The sequence below is a fragment of the Arvicanthis niloticus genome, chromosome X (genome assembly GCF_011762505.2).
Source record: "Arvicanthis niloticus isolate mArvNil1 chromosome X, mArvNil1.pat.X, whole genome shotgun sequence".
NCBI classification, from domain to species: domain Eukaryota; kingdom Metazoa; phylum Chordata; class Mammalia; order Rodentia; family Muridae; genus Arvicanthis; species Arvicanthis niloticus.
In genome coordinates, this window is record NC_047679.1 from 88,807,536 (window position 1) to 88,825,385 (window position 17,850).

Genomic DNA, 17,850 nt, shown 5'->3' on the forward strand with positions numbered 1-17,850 from the left:
TACCAAATTGAGACCAAGGGTTCAAATGTTTAGGACTGTGGAAGACATCTTATTCAAACCACCAGCTTCACTCTATAATCCACGCTGCCTTCAAGTTTACTATGTACCTAGACTGGCCTGGAACGCATCCTTCTATCTTCTTTTCTCCCATCCTGGGATTATAGTTGTGAGCTACTACAACTGGCTTGTATTATAGTTTTCTGTGGACCTAGAAATCTCCTGTAACTGTGGACTAAGGTAATGGGTAGATTATTGAATGGGCATGTAATTGAGTAAGGTGAAGCTGTTAGAGAGTAGGCTGTAGAGGGAGCTGGAGAGATGGCTCTGCAATTAACAGCTGGCTGCTGCTCTTGCAGAAGACCCAGGTTCAATTCCCAGCATCCATATGGTGGCTAACAATCTGTTTGTAACTCCAGCTCCTGGGAATCTAATGCCATCTTCTGGCCTCTTTGAGCACTGCATCTATGTGGTACACAGACATACATGCAGATAAAAATAGCCATAGTATACTATATATACTATATATACATATATATATATATATATATATATATATATGAATGTATGTATTTTTAAAAGTACTTTTTAAAAATGAACAAAGAAATGAATCTATAGAAGCATGTTCAGGATACAGTTGGCATAATGCACATTTAAGTGATAAGATGGAGACTGGCACACAGATGCTCTTATCTGCTGTGCTTTTATTTAGGTATTGGCCAGCATTAGGAGGATTTCAAAAGGCACAGCAGAGTGGCATTTTAGATAAATCCTTCTTGTAACATTGTACCTGGTGGTGGGTACATAGGGAAGAGATTGTCACAGTAGTCCAGAGAGAAATGCTGAGGGCACAAAGGTCCGGACAGAACTGAGTAGAGCTTCAGGAAAGACTTTGCACAACCCAGGAATTTGGTCTTCCCTATGTGAGTGTTACCCACTTCCCTATGGTAAGTAACTCACATGCATGTGCTCTTAGGAATCCTTAGATATCTGGGTGTCTTCATTGGAAGCAGAACCAGGAAAACCGGAGGCAGAGGTCTAGGACCTAAATGCTTGTGTGCTAAGCTACATGTCAGTGGCTCTCACTCTTCATTTCCATTTGACGTCGTTCAACTATGTCTCTTCCGTGCTCAACTGGTCTAGCAGCTCCTTTAGGATGCTCTGGTAAACTTGGGGCTAAGATAATTGGGGGCATGAATAGAGAGTAGGAAAAATGATAGTTGAGAAAATGGGGAGCAGGGGGGTGGGGATGGTACCTAGAACTACAGTGGTTAAGAGAAGATGAACTGAAACAGTAACCAGGTAACTGGGAAAAGTTAAATGTCCTGTTTTCTGGGCTGGACTTGTATGGGGGGGGGTTCATGGGGGAATTAAGACTGGTTTTTTAATAGCATCTGGGCATTTTTTTTCCTGGACTGACTAGCCACAAAGACTTCAGTTTTATAAGTTTGTGAATCACGTGCACCCACCAGACCTGGGGCTGAGATGATTTTGAGCTAAAATGAGCTTGTGTGGGCATTGCTGGATCTGTGTGGTGGGCTGCCCTGTTGGGTGTGTTTTGATATATCTCATGGTGATCAAAATAGATCTCACGAATGTCTGGTAGTACTGGCATAAAACTATTGGGGTGTTCTCTGTGTGCTGTGAATGCAGTGAACAGGCAGGCAGGGCTATAGGGGGAGGAAGAGCCTAGGTGGTAAGTACATTGAAGTAGAGTTTTCTCAGAAATGCTTCTTCCTCAGTCTCTTCATCTGTGAAATGGGGTTAAATAACATGGCCCTGCCTGTGTTGGGATGTGTTGGTTCTCTATAGCACCATTCTGCATGGTCCCCAGTTTTGCTCTTTGCTTCAGTGCCTGAGCCGTTTGAAACATGGAGAGAGAGTCGGTGCTGAGATATGCTGGCATCTGTTCTCATCTCTCGTCTTTTGTGTTTGTACTTCTAGGTGTCTTCTATTTGCAGCTCAAGGAATGCTTTAGTTTTCCATCTGGCAGTGTAAAACATATGCTTTCAAAAATTTGGAGGTGTCTGGAGCCATCCAGTGAAGGAGATAAGGACAGTAAAGTCGAGGCTAGGGGTCCTTGGGCTAGTAGGTTGAAAGGTAATTTTTCTAGTGCATGATTGAAGAAGGGCGATTAGAGATGTGGCCTTAGGCTGACTAAGCAGAGGTTCAATTTCAGAAATCTTTCTAGTGGCTGAAGGAGGCTGTGGGTTTCCTGGAAATGGAATGCATTGAATACTGAGGTTGTTTTGTGTTTTGTTTGGTTGTTGTTGCTGCTGCTAATGCATTCACTGTATTTGACTCAAAGATTGCTTGCCAAAAGAAAAAAAAAATCTCCTCTCCTGGTGATAGGTATAGACAGGCAAGGTGAGAAAGGCTGGAATGTCAATTAGAAAGTTTTGGCCCTGTGAAAGTAACTGTTGGCGAGCTCATGTAGAATCAAGACTAGATTAGCTAGTTAGTGTCTCTGAGTGGTGGCGAATAATAGGAGACTGGAGTGGACTGAAACTGGAGGCTTAATCCTGATAGTAGGTTCCTGAACATTTGCTGTACAGAAGGACAGAACTAGTCAAACACTTAATGTGTTTGTCTCCTCTAGGCTGCCAATACAGGAAAGTTAGACTTCATTTGAGGTTCTCTATTGCATTTTTACTTTCTGTTTGGCATGCTGCAAGTATCTGGCTATTCCAGAAGCCCAGGAGGCTGCTGGAATGACTCTGGGGCTATTTTAGATGAACTGGAGACCTTTCCAAGGTGGTTGGGGCCATGGCTTCAAGGTATAGGCTTTGGTGGGACTGATACTGGGTTTGTGCAGCCTTCAAACTGGTCCTTTGCCTAAGGCCTAAGGTGAGTAACCTTCCTGCTGTGTCTGGGGTAAAGAACACCAGCATCATTTAGTTCTTTCTTGGACTGCTCCTGAGGGCCAGACAAGGGTGTGGAGAGGAACTAGTATTTGCAGAATCAAAAATTCAAGTACACAATCCTTATTCAAAATGAGTAGAGTTAGATGTAGTTCAGAAATCAGCTTATTTTGGGTGTTTTAGAAAGGCAACACCATGGATATTTGCCATGTACTCACAGTGGGGTCTGGGGCAGCACCTCACATAATGAATTACATCTAATTTCTGTGGGAAATACATGGAAATTCCCCATAAGTAAAGTGCGATTTACCTCCATTCAAGTCATGTTTTGGACAAGCACACAGTTTCTGTTTTAGAGCCCTTTGAATTTGGAGTTTACCAATAGAGGATTGTGGACCTGAAATTATCATTGAAGTTGCACTTCAATCAAATTGACTCACGGAGAAAAGGCATGGGGTGGGCACTGGTGGGTGGCTCTTCCCGTGGAGGGGTTCTCTGATGGGGTAACGGGGATGATGGATGCTCATTGGTGTTAAGACACTGTCTTTTCCGCGCTCCCTTCTTTTCCTCTCAGCAGGGATTCTCACTGTCAAGCAGATGTCTCCCCTATAGTACAGACTATTCTTCTCAGTGTAGACTCCAAGTGAAAGGAGGAACAAAATGCCAAAGCACACACACATTTGGCAAAGCCGACCAGCCCATAATACAGATTATCAGAGCTCTCAACGTGGCAGGGAAAGCTATTGATGATTACTTTTTAAACCACAGAATGAAATCTGTGTGTGTAAAGGAACCCTGCAAACATAAGGTTTAGGCACTAGTTACTCCCCAGTCCCATGGAATGTCTTTGGCCCTCAGAGTAGTTTAGTCTAAGAGCAAAGACATAGCATATGAGGTGACCAGGAATGGCTGACCTCATTCCATCTGGAGCTGTTGTTCAGCATGCAGATGTGGTGAGGGGAGGTCTCAGGATTGTAGATGAGGATGCTTTATTTGAGAATCTAGGAACTGCATGGTGAGCAAATTTTGTAAAGGCTGTCTTGGTTTTGATGGCAGTTGAAGACCAATGCGTAGGCCAAACAACTGCAGGTCTTCAGGGCCTGGAGTCACAGCCAAGATCAGGGAGCTCATTCAGCCCTTAGAATGACAAGATTCTTCTGGCTTCCATTTTTGCCTGTCATGATAACAGGACTTTAGAAAAATCACCTCTGGGTAGACATGTGTAGAAAGAAACAAAAAAATAAAATCCAAGTGGGGTTTAGAGTCTGGGGTGGCAGTTTGTTAGTTGTAGGAAAATTCAGAATGCCCAGTTACATCCAATTTTCAGATAAAAATCAAGCAATGTTTTAATAGAAATAGGCTCCATGCAACACTTCCAGCCTACTTACACAGAAATATTATTCATTGTTTCTCTGCAATTCCAATTTAACTTGGTGTCCTCTATTTTCATGTGCTAAATTTGGCATCTCTGGGTATTGATAAGCCCACCTACCCCCATGGGAGGCAAACCAGATGGAATTCATGTGCATGTTCCATGTGCAGAATCTATTTTTACCTGCCCTGGGTTAAAGCTTCAAAGACTGGCTACTTATGGCATATTGAAGTTGAAATACTAAAATTCTCTCTCTCTCTCTCTCTCTCTCTCTCTCTCTCTCTCTCTCTCTCTCTCTCTCTCACACACACACACACACACACACACACACACACACCACAAATACAAATGTACTTTGGTAAACTATCTGTTTGCTTTGTAAGTATGTAAGTATACAAATTTTAACCAACACAAAAAACGTAATTTTAACCTTTCTAATTTTTTACATTTTTTTGTTTTAAAGGTTTTTTTTTTTTTAAATATTATTAAAGGAAGCACCAAGTCATTGTGCTGAGTGTTTTGCTTTCTAACCGTTTTTAATTCTTCAATTGCAGATCTTCCTCCTGGCCTGTCCTCCATGTCCGGGAGCTACCGTCATCTTCAAGTAAGAGAAAATTGTGTTTTACTCCATGGCCCTCCCTTTGCAGGCAGCCCTTTATCCATTTGATGACAAAGGATGGTGTGGTGTCAAGCCTGTGGCCTGTACTGCTTGGTCCCCTGGCCTTTCATGAGGAATAAACTTCTGTTAGGATCCACTGAACTGTCGTGAACATGTTGTATGTGGGTTATAGCTGTTGTTGAACTCTGGGAAATCCTACTGTACCAATCTTTGTGATTACACAGGCAAAGCAGAGTGGCTTGGCAGCTTGTTGTCCTGCTTAAATTACTTTGAGAGCTGCTGGAGGCCACATAGCTTTATTCCACAGCCCTCTATCTATCTCTTCATTGAGGATGTGCTATTGAAGGCCTTTGTTCCTAGTTCTTTATGTCCATTTTTCCTTCAAGTGCAAAATGAAGTGACGGATTCTGGGAATTGAACTCAGGGCCTTATACCTACTGCACTATGTTCTACTACTGAACCATATCCATAGCACTGTAAATCCTGAGTTTCCTTAAAATATCAGTGAGCATTAAATCCATTAAAGTATACTCAAGCAAATCATGTTTCTCTGAAGGCAGGATTACTTAAATTAAATTAGTAAGAGTCCCAGAACCCTCATTTTAGCCATGAGTTGTGATCATCTCCCTCATCAGACCTTTTATTAGAGTTGCTAATTCGAAGGTAAATGGGCTGAATTAATTTCCTCTCCCCCACCCCCACCCCCGTGTTGGAGCTATTTGTGAATAGTGAAATGGCCAGAGGGAGGGAACAGGAAGTAATATGCCTAGCAGATGCTTGGATAGTTGAGAGTAGAGTAAATGGCTTTCTGATTTACTTAAGTCATTAGAGTGTGAGGTAGGGGGAAAACTACCCCATTTGCTGCTGCAAACAGCACCGCAGAATAGCCACTTAGCCTCTTGCCGTAGGTGAGTACCTTTCTTCTGGGTGACTTTTTATATTTTATGTGGACAGCTCCCACAGAAAAGGGCAATTTAACCTCACTCCCCACCCTTGCCTTTTCAAAATGAGCTCAATTATTCAGTGTGATGTTTTTAAAGCAACATGCATTGATTTTTATTTCATTAGGATAAAAGCAACAATTCTCATCAGAAAATAAACACCACTTCCATCCTACCCTTAAGAGATAATTTTGGTTATTGCCTTCCTTCCTTTCTTTTTTTTTTTTGATAAACAGAAATCATATTGTTTACTCATTTTTACTATTTTTCAACTTAATTTACTTATTTTATACTTATATGTAAATATGTAAATATAATTACTAGAGTTTTTTTCATAGTGGTCCTTTGCAGTTTCTTTTTTTAACTTGGCTCCTAGTTTACACCAGTCCTCCACATATGAAACCAATGTGGATCTTTCTGCATCTTTCTCCATGCGAATGGGCAAGCTCATGTGGCTTGTAGACATTTTTTGTTGATTGTTTGCTTTAGTTCTTTAATACAACCTGCCTTTTCATTCAACAATGTCTGATGGAAATCTATCAAAGTCTACTGGAATGTCCTATTTAAGAAGGGCTGCAAACTATGTCATACGTCTACAACTTACCTTGGCATTTCCATATTAATGACAATTTAGTTTTTGAGATAACCATTACTGTGAACTAACCTTGTGTATTGTTGTTTTCAATTTTTATGTGAGTATATATGTGAATGTCTTGCATATTTTTCTTTTTATACAAATATTATTCTTATATAACTTCTGCATTACCAAAGATGGATAAACAGTTGTGCTAAAACAGCGTATTACATACTCCCTGCTTTTTCCTGTAAACTGAACATCCATCATTGTCAGCTTTTCAATGTTTCATGTACTAGTCTCCAGTTATTGATTCTCTGTTCTCTTTCGTTGGTTTGTGTGCCACGATTATATTCACTTGATTGCATTAGTTTAAAATTCATTTATTACATTCTTGTCACTTTTTCCTACTTATACATTTTAAAGCTTCCTTTTACTCAGTATTCCATTCCAGTTCTAAGATTCTGATTAGACTCACATTACATTGGCTTGAACTTTTTTAATTATGTAGTTCTTTTTAGCTAAGAAATTGTATTTCTTCGCATGTTCACATCTGATTTTGTGTTAATTAGATCTATTCTTTTTTTCTTATCTATTCTATGCTTCTTAATATACATTTCTCAAGAATTAATAGCTTTTTCCTGTTGGGACTTGAATACCTTCTTCATCTCCATGGCTAAGTGCTATTTGCTGTCAAGGAAAATGATTATTGATTTTTTTAAACAAATATTTAGCTTATGTTCAGCTATTACACAGATATCTTATTTCTCATAAATTTAATTTTTCTTCTATCTTTTCAATACTTACATTTTTGTTGCATTTTGTAGGAACTCAGCTAAAGAAAAGTCCTTGATGGCCTACTCTGACTAAAGATTTTTTTAAATCAAAATGTTTTCAGTGTTCCTTTTGTATTTGCTATTGGAACTTGTTTATTTGGTTTTGAATTTTGTTTTCTTTCTTTCTTTCTTTCTTTCTTTCTTTCTTTCTTTCTTTCTTTTTTTATATTTCCATATTGACTTCTGAGTTTGGTTGCTGTATTTTATTGGCATCTGGTGTTTGAAATTTTCTTTTTCCTCTGTTTTTCTTCTTTTCCTGAGCACATTTCAAGTTCTGTGCTATTGAGCTGTACCCCTAGCTCTCTTGATTTTTTTCTAATACAATGAATTTTCTTGATAGAGTTTCTGGTTTTGAAATACTTTTATATTACTGAAGGAAGCCTACTGATTACAGTATGTTATTATCTTGATTCAAAGCTGAAGTTTGTTCATCTGCATTTTATTTAGAATATGTCTTAAAGTATTAATAAGTGAGATTGAAGACTAATGTGTTTTTTTATTAGATTTGAAGATTAAATATAAGATGTGTAACATATAGTATTGAAAATGTTTCTTCTTTTCCTTTGGTCTGTAATATTTTAGTTACAATTAGAAATTGTGTCCTTTGAAGGTTTGATGAAACACTTGTAAAGCTCATCTGGACTTGGTACTTTTTTTTCATTATGGTAGACCCATAATTACATCTTCAACATCTTTGGGAACTGATCTATTCAAATCTTTTTGCTTTAAATGTGGTCATTTGTGTTGGTTATCTATCTGCCTGTTCTTTATCTTCATATTTGTTGCCATTAAGTTTCAGTGAGTATGCAGTACTTGTGATCATTTGAAGATTGTCTCTTCATGGAGTCATTCTTTGTTGGCTGAACTTAATCTTGTATTTTTCTGTTGGCTTGGCTGTATTTAAATTTGCTCAGCAAGTACATTATCTTTTTTTATTGCTATGTAGAATAAAATCTTGGATTTATTAATCCTTCCTATCTTCCTTTTAAGTGTTAAGACCATGACTGTGTTATTCTATAGTTCAAACATCTCAGTGTACACAGATAGGCTCTGCTGTAGGCAAGCACTGTCTACCCATTTCTTATTTCTCCACTGTTGCTTTGCTAGACCAGTCATTTGTAAGTTTGCTAGCTTCCCAGCTAAACAGAACGTGGCATGTTCTTTGCAGAGACATGCTGGGTCACTGCTTAGAAAGGGCTATGATGTATACAGCAAGCTGCATAGCTCCATGCTGGGCTGGGGCTGACAGTTGTTTTTTTTGTTGTTTTTTTTGTTTTTTTTTTTTTTTTTTGGTGGTGGAGAAGGGGCAGGATTCTCTACAGGGGTTTCATGGTCTGTTTCACAGGGGAGAATGAAAACTTGCCAGTGTTCCAGCTGGGCTGTGACCATTCCATTTATGTGCACCTCTGCTGCCATGTGACTTTGCTAAGTGCTGCTGCTATAGCCTGCTGCTAGCAAGGCTGCCTCAGCAGAAACCCCATGTCTGAGATGTAGAGCTAGAATTGACAGGGTTTCTACTTGGCTCTCCACACAGCAACCTTGGGCATGGTGGTTTTTTTGAACTCTGATCTTACCAACTTCTAGAATTCCAGCCTGGTAGCTTACTGCTTCTAAAAGCCCCCTAACTCCATGTTTCTAGATGTTCTCTGTGGATGCTCATCTAGCAACCCCAACATTGTTTGTTTTATTGTATTTATACAGGCAAGGCTGTTCTTCATCACTTTGAATCTCAGACACTTTCCTTTGCCAACTCAGAATGGCCTTTCCCTTAAAGAACTTTCTATAGCCACCCTATAGAATGCCTTTTCTCATACAGGGTTGACTAAAATCAATACATTCTGCCCTATGTGTGGAGGTTCCATGCCCCCAGATTCAACCAACTACAGACTGAAAGGTTTATTTTCTTTTAAATTGTATCTGTTCTATCAGGAGATTTTTCTTTGTCATTATTCCTTCAACATTGATAGTCCACACAAGAAATTATACAAATGTACATAGTACTATACACATGTTTACAGTGTTTACATTGTATGAAGTGTTGTTACAACTAACCTGGATAAGCACTGTGTTTATTTGTAGGTTAAACACAAGTACTACAACATTTTATATAAGGAATACACTGAATGCACTGAGGTTATGTGCAAGGGCTCTTGGAAGATAGATTGTATCTGTGTATTCTAAAGACTATTTAATTACTGGTTGGTCTACTACCAACTTTCAAGGAAGTATCTGTCTCAGTCACCATTAGGAAACTCATCCTATCATATTACGTGAACCAAGTATTTTTTTTTTCCTTTTGAAATATGGTCCCACTATGTATCTCTGACTGGACTTCAACTTACAGAGATCTGCCTGCTGCTGCCTCCAAGCACAGGGATTAAAGGTGTGGACTGCCTTGCCAAACCCACCTTCTTAATGAATAAGATTTCCCTTTGCCAAAGAAAAGGAGAGGACAGAACACCATGTTGGAGTAGCCAGGAAGTCCCTCGGCTTTACTAAGCATTCACTTCAGCTTTTTCTCAAGCTTTTGTTTGTTTCATTTTCCTTTATTACAGATTTCAGATATTTGAATGTTACATTTATTCTCATTTGTTTTTTATACACTTCTATAATTTCTGATGTGGACTACCAACTCATGTTACTAGTTTTAGATTAGGGTATTTCTCATTTTACTTGAATAAAATATATGTATATGAAGTCTAGAAGTTTTTTTTTTATTTTTGCAGTAAATACTTCTTTTGCCTTTTATTTGCATTTTTGTTGTTAATTTTAAAAAGGACTTATTGTAGGCATAAATTTTTTACAACCTACTTTTAATAAGGGTTCAACCTCTCCTCTAGCCCACCACCCAGCAGAGGTAGTGGAAGAGAAAAGTTATTAGGCCATGGGGGAAGTGGACCTGTTCAGCAATAGTTCTTCAGGGGAGAGCTGGATCCTCTTTGGCAGCAGTTCAGTCCCATAGCAAACACCAAATAGGATTCAGCAGCTGCAGACCAGTCCTCTAGACAGGCAGATACCAGGCATGGACCAGCAGTACAGTACAGTCCTTTCAGCAAGCAAACACCATACATCTGTAGATCGATCCTGAAAAAAGTGCCAGGCTCACCACCCAGCCTGAGGCAAAGCATCAGAAGCAGCAAGCTGATGCAGGAACCTCATAAGCGGTTCTTGGGCATGTTTCTCTCAATGTCGGACTTACCACAAGTTGAGCTCAAAAACGCTATGTGAGATGAACCAATACATGCGTGTCTTGAGCAAAGAATAGTGAGGTAGAGCAAACCAAACCAAGGCTCAGTGCTCATCTCCCGCTGTCTGTGGGGTCATATTTATACTCCTTCATTAAGCATCCTTTCACATGTCTGCGGTATCCAAACATCCTTTCACCTGTGTCTGCATCAGGAAAACATTCACTCATGTGTTTGCTTTAGCAAGACATCCTTTCACCTGTGTGCCCCAGCAAAACATCATTTAACATAATTTCCAAAGAAACAGAAGTTTCCATTTCAACTTATATTCTCTCTCTCTCTCTCTCTCTCTCTCTCTCTCTCTCTCTCTCTCTCTATATATATATATATATATATATATATATATATATATATATGTATATATGTATCATAGAGGCCAGAAGGTGTCATATCTCCTGGAGGTGGTGTTACAGGCAGTTGTGAGCCTCCTGACATGTGTGCTGGGACTGACCCACAGACCACTACAAGAGTTGCAAGCTCTCTTAATCACTAAGCAATTGTTCCAGTACAGTTTTTGGAGTTTAAGACAGGTCTTGATATGTATCTCAGATTTGTCTGTAAATCACTATGTAGCCTAGGCTGGATTTCAACTGGAGATCATTCTGCTTCAACCCCACAGTGCTGGGATTACAGACATTTACCATCATGCCTTGCTTACATGTTAATAGTTTTTTGTTGTTTTTTTTTTTTTTTTGAGACCAGGCCACACTATGTAGCCCTTGATTCTTGATGGCCTCAGACTCACAGAAATCTATCTGCCTGCCTCAACTTCCTAATTACTGGGATTAAAAACATGCACCACATACCCCACACCTTTGAACTTCTTAGTGAAGTGGTTGCTGTACAACAATTTTGCTTTTATTTTGGTCATGTTGATTACTCCTTCCTTCAGACCACGAATATTTTGTATGTATGTATGTATGTATGTATGTATGTATGTAAGTATTTGAGACAGTGTCTCACCCCATAGCCCCAACTGGCTTGAAACTGTGTATCCTGGTATAACCTGGAATTCTTGATTCTCCTGTTTCATCCTCCCAAATACTTTGAGACAACCAGCTTTCTCCTTGTATTTTTATGCCTGAAAAGACTCATTGTAAGATTAGTTGTATAATCCAGTGTTATACTTTTAAAAAATATTAAATGTGGCCATATAAAATTCATTCTAGGAATAGGGTGAAGTAGGGCTATAGCCTACATTTTCCTCTCTGTAATTTTATTCACTATTTCTTTATTTATTGTTCATTTATTACGACCGAGAATCTCATGTGAGCAGACGCTGAACTTTTCTTGATCTTCCTGACTATACCGTTCCAGTGCTAGGATTAGAGGGATATGCCATTACACCCAGCAAAGATCTCTCTTAAGGTCTTTTACCACAAACAATTCTTTAATAAATATGTTCTCCTATGTGTTAGGAATTAGCTCAGGGGATTGCTTTACTATTCTGTTCATCTCTTGGGTTTTAAACCAGCTTCATAATCTTTTAAACCCTTTTCTTTTTATTATTTTACTTTCTTAGCATAGGAATTTTGCCTTTGTGTATGTCTGTGCACAACAATGTCGGTGTCCATGGAAGCCAGAAGAAGGTGTCAGATTCTCTGCCACCATAGTTATAGACAATTTCGAGGCACCATGTGGGTGCTGGGAATTAAACCTAGCGTCTCTGCAAGAGCAACCAGTACTTTTCGCTGCGGAGCTAGCTCTCTAGGCCCACAAGAAGTTTCTTTTTTTTTTATTTTATTTTATATTTTATTTACATTTAAGATGCCATCCCCTTTCCACATTTCCCCTCCCTAGAAAACCCCTGTCCCATGCCCCCCTTTCCTTTTTGCTTTTATACGATTTTTTAAAAATGTTAATCAAAGGATTTATAAGTTTGGTAATGCTCAATCAGAATCGTAACCCAATACCCAACCTAGATATAAAAACTATCTTTGACTGGTGGAGACATGTGAACATCTGCCTCCATGCCCCCTCTCTCTTTCTCTCTCTCATCACCTAGCTTCTCCTCTTCTTCATCTTCTCTCCTCCACAAGAAGTTTCTTGATGGAAAGAGTAGCACAGAGTATCATGGCCTTCATTGTCTGGGCAAAGGGTTGGGTTAAGGCCCCAGTTTTATGGCATGTAGTTTGTAACAGCAGGTAGGTAGACCCGATTTCTCTTTGCCTTCTCAGTCTGCTCTGCCGCCTACAATTGTTTGTCTTAGCCACTCTCAGTTGATCTTCTCAGGTTCTCCTCCAAATCTGCAGGGATTTTTGCTGCATTTACTTGAGCTCTATAAGCACTGATATCATCTCAATGTTGAATCTCTTCAGCCAGGATAAAACATGAGTCATTTCTTAATTTCTTGAAATTTTCTTTTATATTCTACAGTGTCCATGTGTGTCATGAGTGCATGTGTGTGTGTTTCCTACATATTTCTCAACAAGGTCATTTTAAAATGGGTTTATGATCTTTTATTATATCTTCTGTTACTACTCATGATATGTAGGAAAAGATTTCTAGTTTTCTATTGGGCCATTACACTTAATTGGTATTTATATAATAATTCTTAAGATCTTAAGCCCTGGATCATTTTGGAAATATCAATTTCTTTTTTTCTTTTTTTCTTTTTTTTTCGAGACAGGGTTTCTCTGTGTAGCCCTGGCTGTCCTGGAACTCACTCTGTAGACCAGGCTGGCCTCGAACTCAGAAATCCGCCTGCCTCTGCCTCCCAAGTGCTGGGATTAAAGGCGTGCGCCACCACTGCCCAGCAGAAATATCAATTTCTAAATGGTAAATGTATCTCTTTTTAAAGAGAGAACTGTTTTTTTTCTTTTGGCTCAAGCTCAGTTGTATTTGCTATAGTTTCTGGGATCATTTTAAATAATAATACTGGCAGGGCTCCTTATCTTGTTTCTGATTTTAATGGAAATATTTCTGGTGTTCTATTTATTCGGAATATTTTTATATTTGACAGTAATTGACTCTTAACGTTGGTATTATTGACTTAGCTTAGATGTTATAATATCTCTCTCTCTCTCTCTCTCTCTCTCTCTCTCTCTCTCTCTCTCTCTCTTTATCCTATCTATCTATCTATCTATCCATCCATCCATCTATGCATCATCTATTATAGTGTCAGGGCTTTGGACAGGCAAGGCAAGTATGTTCCTTCTGAATTGTGTTGCATCCTCAGCACATAGGTGGCTGTTGAGTTTAGCCAATGCTTTCTGGGTAGAAGATGTGCTTTTTCCCTGTAGCCTCCTCATTTGGTATATTATTGTGATAGAATTTCTGATTGCAGCCTTTGCAGGACTGCTGGTGTAACCTCTTCTTTTTGTCTGTGTGCTTGCAAGAGACTCATCTGGCTTCCTTCCTATGAATGTGATTGATTTCACTCTGTCACCCCTGTTATGAAACTTAACTCTTTGTCATCCTTCCCTATGTTTTGCAGAGTTCCCTTTTTGCCGTAGCTTGTTGTTTTTCCTTCTCAGTGTGCTTTATTCTGGTGCCTTTTAAAAATACCTGCTTCCTAGAGTCCAGGTTTTCTTGCATACTATTCATGATGCACTCAGTTTTTAAAAATCCTTTCTGGTTCGTACACTAAATTCGGATGTTTATGCTTCTCCAAGTCTTCAGAATGATATGCGTTTCCCCATGTGCTGCCAGACATTTTTATAGGAACCGCGCTGGCTCTTTTGTATGTCTATGCATATTCAAAGGAGGATCTGTTATTTGTCAAAGACAGATTGTGTATACTGCCTTTAAATATTTTTATATTCTCTATGGGATTGGTTAGGACCACTTCTCAGCTCCATTCTTTGCTGGCAGGTTGGTGCACACAGCTTTTGGCATGTTTCTCACAGTCTAGTAACTATTCAGAGTATCTACCCCAATCTCTCAGATGCTCTGAACAAATAAAATGTGTAAAAAAAAAATTCATCCTCTCCCACAGGTGTAACTCCCAGAGTTTCCCTTGTGATGCCTTGCCTTCTCAGTATTCAGTTTGCTAGCACCAATCACATCGTAGTCTATGGGTTTGATCTTGGAGAATTGATTGGAGCCTCTAAACAGATGGAGCCGGTGGCTTCCAGGCATCACTGATTATTACCTGCAAGCAGTCGACATGCTGGGGAGAAGCAGCTCTCCAATTTGCTGATCACTAAATGAACTTTCAGTTTGCCAGCCATGAGGCTGCTTCTAGCAGAAGGATTTAGTAGGTCTTCCTATCAAGTCAGGCTGCTGCTACAGGACTTGGCCACAGATTCCTGCTCTGCCCCCTGCCCCCCATTTAGCACCACCCATATAGCTGACAAAGATTTCTTGTAGATTCCGGGTGTCAGTCTGTTTGACCATCAATTTTTACTGTTTTGGGGAATTGGATCTTTTTTGATACTGCATAGATTATTTGAGTGAGAAGTTGCAAGAGGCTATGTTAGTGGTTGTTAGCCATATATTATTTTAAAGTAGAAATCTAGGGTATATTTGGTTTGAGGTGCCTTATTTTTTTTAAAAAAAAGAACAAAGGGCTAAATATCAACATTTGAGACCTTAGAGCCTCATAACATAGAACAGTAAAATTTCTGACCTTGAACAACTTTCTTTTGATGGTGAGAAAGGGGCCTAGAAATATGCAAAGAAATAAATATGACTATGTTCCAGTAAAGTTTAGCTAGATAAATAGATGTAAGAATTGCAGGGCTTGCTGGTGCTAACAGTGATGCAGTGTCATTACTCAATGCTGACTTGTAGAAGTAAAGCAGCTAATTTAGGGAATTCATGGTAGATATCTTATTATGCCACCCAAAGCAAGAGTAGGACCATAATTCGCTGACCCTAATGTTAAGAACACTAGGTCTAGCAAACAGAAAGTCCACACTTGAGGGGCAGAATGAGGTTCAGACTGTATAAAGGAAGAGTAGCCCTGTTAATTAGACGATAGTAGGGGATTTCTTGTCTACTTAAAATGAATACAGCGATGAGGGATAAGGGGTCCTTGAAAGCTGAAGGTGCTCCTGGTGACACCAGCCTATGGTCAGTAAAGCTGGAGTTAGCCTTCCTATCTTCTGATATAAGCTTCAGGACAGGGATTTTTCTTTGGGAAACTTCTGGTATTACTACAGTCTTCCTATCTCGAGCATCTTAATAAACAAACGAACAGATGCCCTCGAGATGTCTCAGTGAGTAAAGACACAAGACACTTGCTGAACAAACTTCACAACCTGAGGTTCAATATCCAGAACGCAGACCAAGGTGGAAAGAAAGAACCGATTCTACAAGGCTGTTCTCTGGCCTCCAAATGTACACCATGGCAAGCATGCATCCCATCCAATTCCCTAATAGTTCAAATATTTCTAAAAAAAAAAAAAAGCCAGAGTCTCCTTCTTGATTATGATAATACAGTTGGTAATAGTACTATCTATATATGATCTCATCCCTTCTCTAGGCTGGAAAACCCTGGTTCTTAAGTTTTCGAGCATAATTGATATAGGAACACTAGATAACAGAGCAGACACTGGCTGGGCCCTGTTTTTGTAAGCTCAAGGTGAAGATTCTCACTTGTCAGCTGGAGACCTGGGCCTTTACATCTGGAAATAGCAATGCCCTTCAGAGCCGACTGCTTTTTTTTTTTTAGAGGTGTACAAAGGATATTCTCTACCTTTCAGCTCGAAATCTTTGCTGCCTCTGTCTGACTAACAACTATGAACAGCCTACATTTTTGCTGCAATCTCCAAGCTTTCCAGGAATTAGAAGTTGGGAAACAGGGCTGTGGTGTGTTTAATGTTGTTCCTGGACCGCAACAGATCCAGGTTTATTTTCCACTAACCTTGTGAAGTTGGAGGAAGGCTAAGATTTCAGGGCTAGGGGCCAACGAAGTCATCAGTCCTGGACAAGGAACTCCTGTGAATGCAAGCAGCCTGGCCTCACCTAGCAGCTTCTGAGCTCCGTGTCTCTTTTGGCTGTGTTAGCCGGGCTAAAGGTGCTGTTGTCATCACACACTAGAACGCTTTTACATCCCTTCCTGGTCTCTGAATCCTACTGCCACAGATGGATGTCATTTTCAACTTGGTTTTTTTAAAAACTATTTATTTATTTATTATTTATTTATTTATTTAGTATATGTAAGTACACTGTAGCTGTCTTCAGACACCCCATAAGAGGGCATCAGATCTCATTACAGATGGTTGTGAGCCACCATGTGGTTGCTGGGATTTGAACTCATGACCTCCCGAAGAGCAGTCAGTGCTCTTAACCACTGAGCCATCTCTCCAGCCCATTTTTTTCCCCTGGTTGCACTTTCCATCCATCCATCCATCCCTTGGTTTTGCCCTTTTGTATAGTTTGGCCTCCAATGCATGGCTCAAGTGACACCGCCCTCCCCCCCCCAAAAAAAAAAACCCTCCCTAGTTGCTGGGACATATGGGACTGTGCTACCTTGGTCAGCTAGTTGCTCTTTTTAGAAGGTTTCACAATGGACTTGGGGCTTCTTAGGGAAACTGGCCATGTAGAACCTGTTCTTTCTCTTTCTTGGGATATCTTGATGGAATGGATGGAAAAGGGAATGGCAGCTAAGATTTTCCAGCTTTGGTTTATGATCTGACAGTTTCCTTGCATTGTGAGCACTCACTCCTTAATGTGAGGGGTTATCCAAATGTGCACCAAGAGCCAGGAAGCTCAAGCCCTAAGTATGTGAGTTTGAATTGCTACAAACTCCTCCACCCACCCTGTGTAGAAGTGGGTAGCAGGAGATCTACCAACAACCTCTGCTTCTGGAAGCCCATGTATGATATGCCCCCCTGCCCGGGTCTAAAACTCTGAAAGCTGCTCGTTTTCCTGAGCACATGGGAAGCAGAAGAGCTGTGATGCAAGCATGATTATCTGGTCCTGAGTATCTGCTGACTCAGTCTGGGGAGGCTTTTGAATGAGAGGAGATGAAATTTCAGCTGTGCTGCAGGGAGAGGAGGTACACTGGTGGATGGAGAGAGGATGATAGGCCAGGTGTGAGCCAAGGTAGGTGAGGCAAATGCGGGGGTGGGTGAGGGTAAGAGTTAGGACAGCCTGACATGTGATCATGGCATTGCAAGACTGATACCCCATTGACCTTTGGGCCACATGGCATTGGGATAATTCTGTAGCCTGGTAGCCGCTCTCTTTTCTAGATCCCACCTATATTTTATTGTACTCTCAGAATTAAATTTTTTTTGAAGTTCTAATATAAGTATTGAATTTCTCCAGTAAGCCTCACATATTTGTAACTGCTCTGAGGCTGTGAGGTGGATATGGGTTCAACCTGTTGGTTTATTTAGCTTTTGCATTTGCCTGCCTTCCCTTTTCCTTTCCCCTTTTCCCTTTTTCCCTTTTCCCTTTTCCCCTTCCTTCCTTCCTTCCTTCCTTCCTTCCTTCCTTCCTTCCTTCCTTCCTT

At 40.0% G+C, this 17,850-nt stretch overlaps 1 protein-coding gene across 4 annotated transcripts in view; it reads left to right on the forward strand.

The window, feature by feature from the left end:
• Tmem164 (transmembrane protein 164) overlaps positions 1–17,850 on the forward strand; it is a 152,218-nt gene that overhangs the window by 59,417 nt on the left and 74,951 nt on the right. For 3 of the 4 annotated variants that reach the window (XM_034484985.2, XM_034484983.2, XM_034484982.2), the window contains one exon: positions 4,785–4,834. The exons of the other annotated variant lie outside the window; for it this stretch is intronic. Coding sequence is in view for 2 of the 3 variants with exons in the window: in XM_034484983.2 (XP_034340874.1) it covers positions 4,785–4,834 (50 nt within the window). In the remaining variant the exon portion in view is untranslated. The remainder of the gene's footprint in view (positions 1–4,784; positions 4,835–17,850) is intronic. 4 annotated transcript variants of the gene reach the window in all.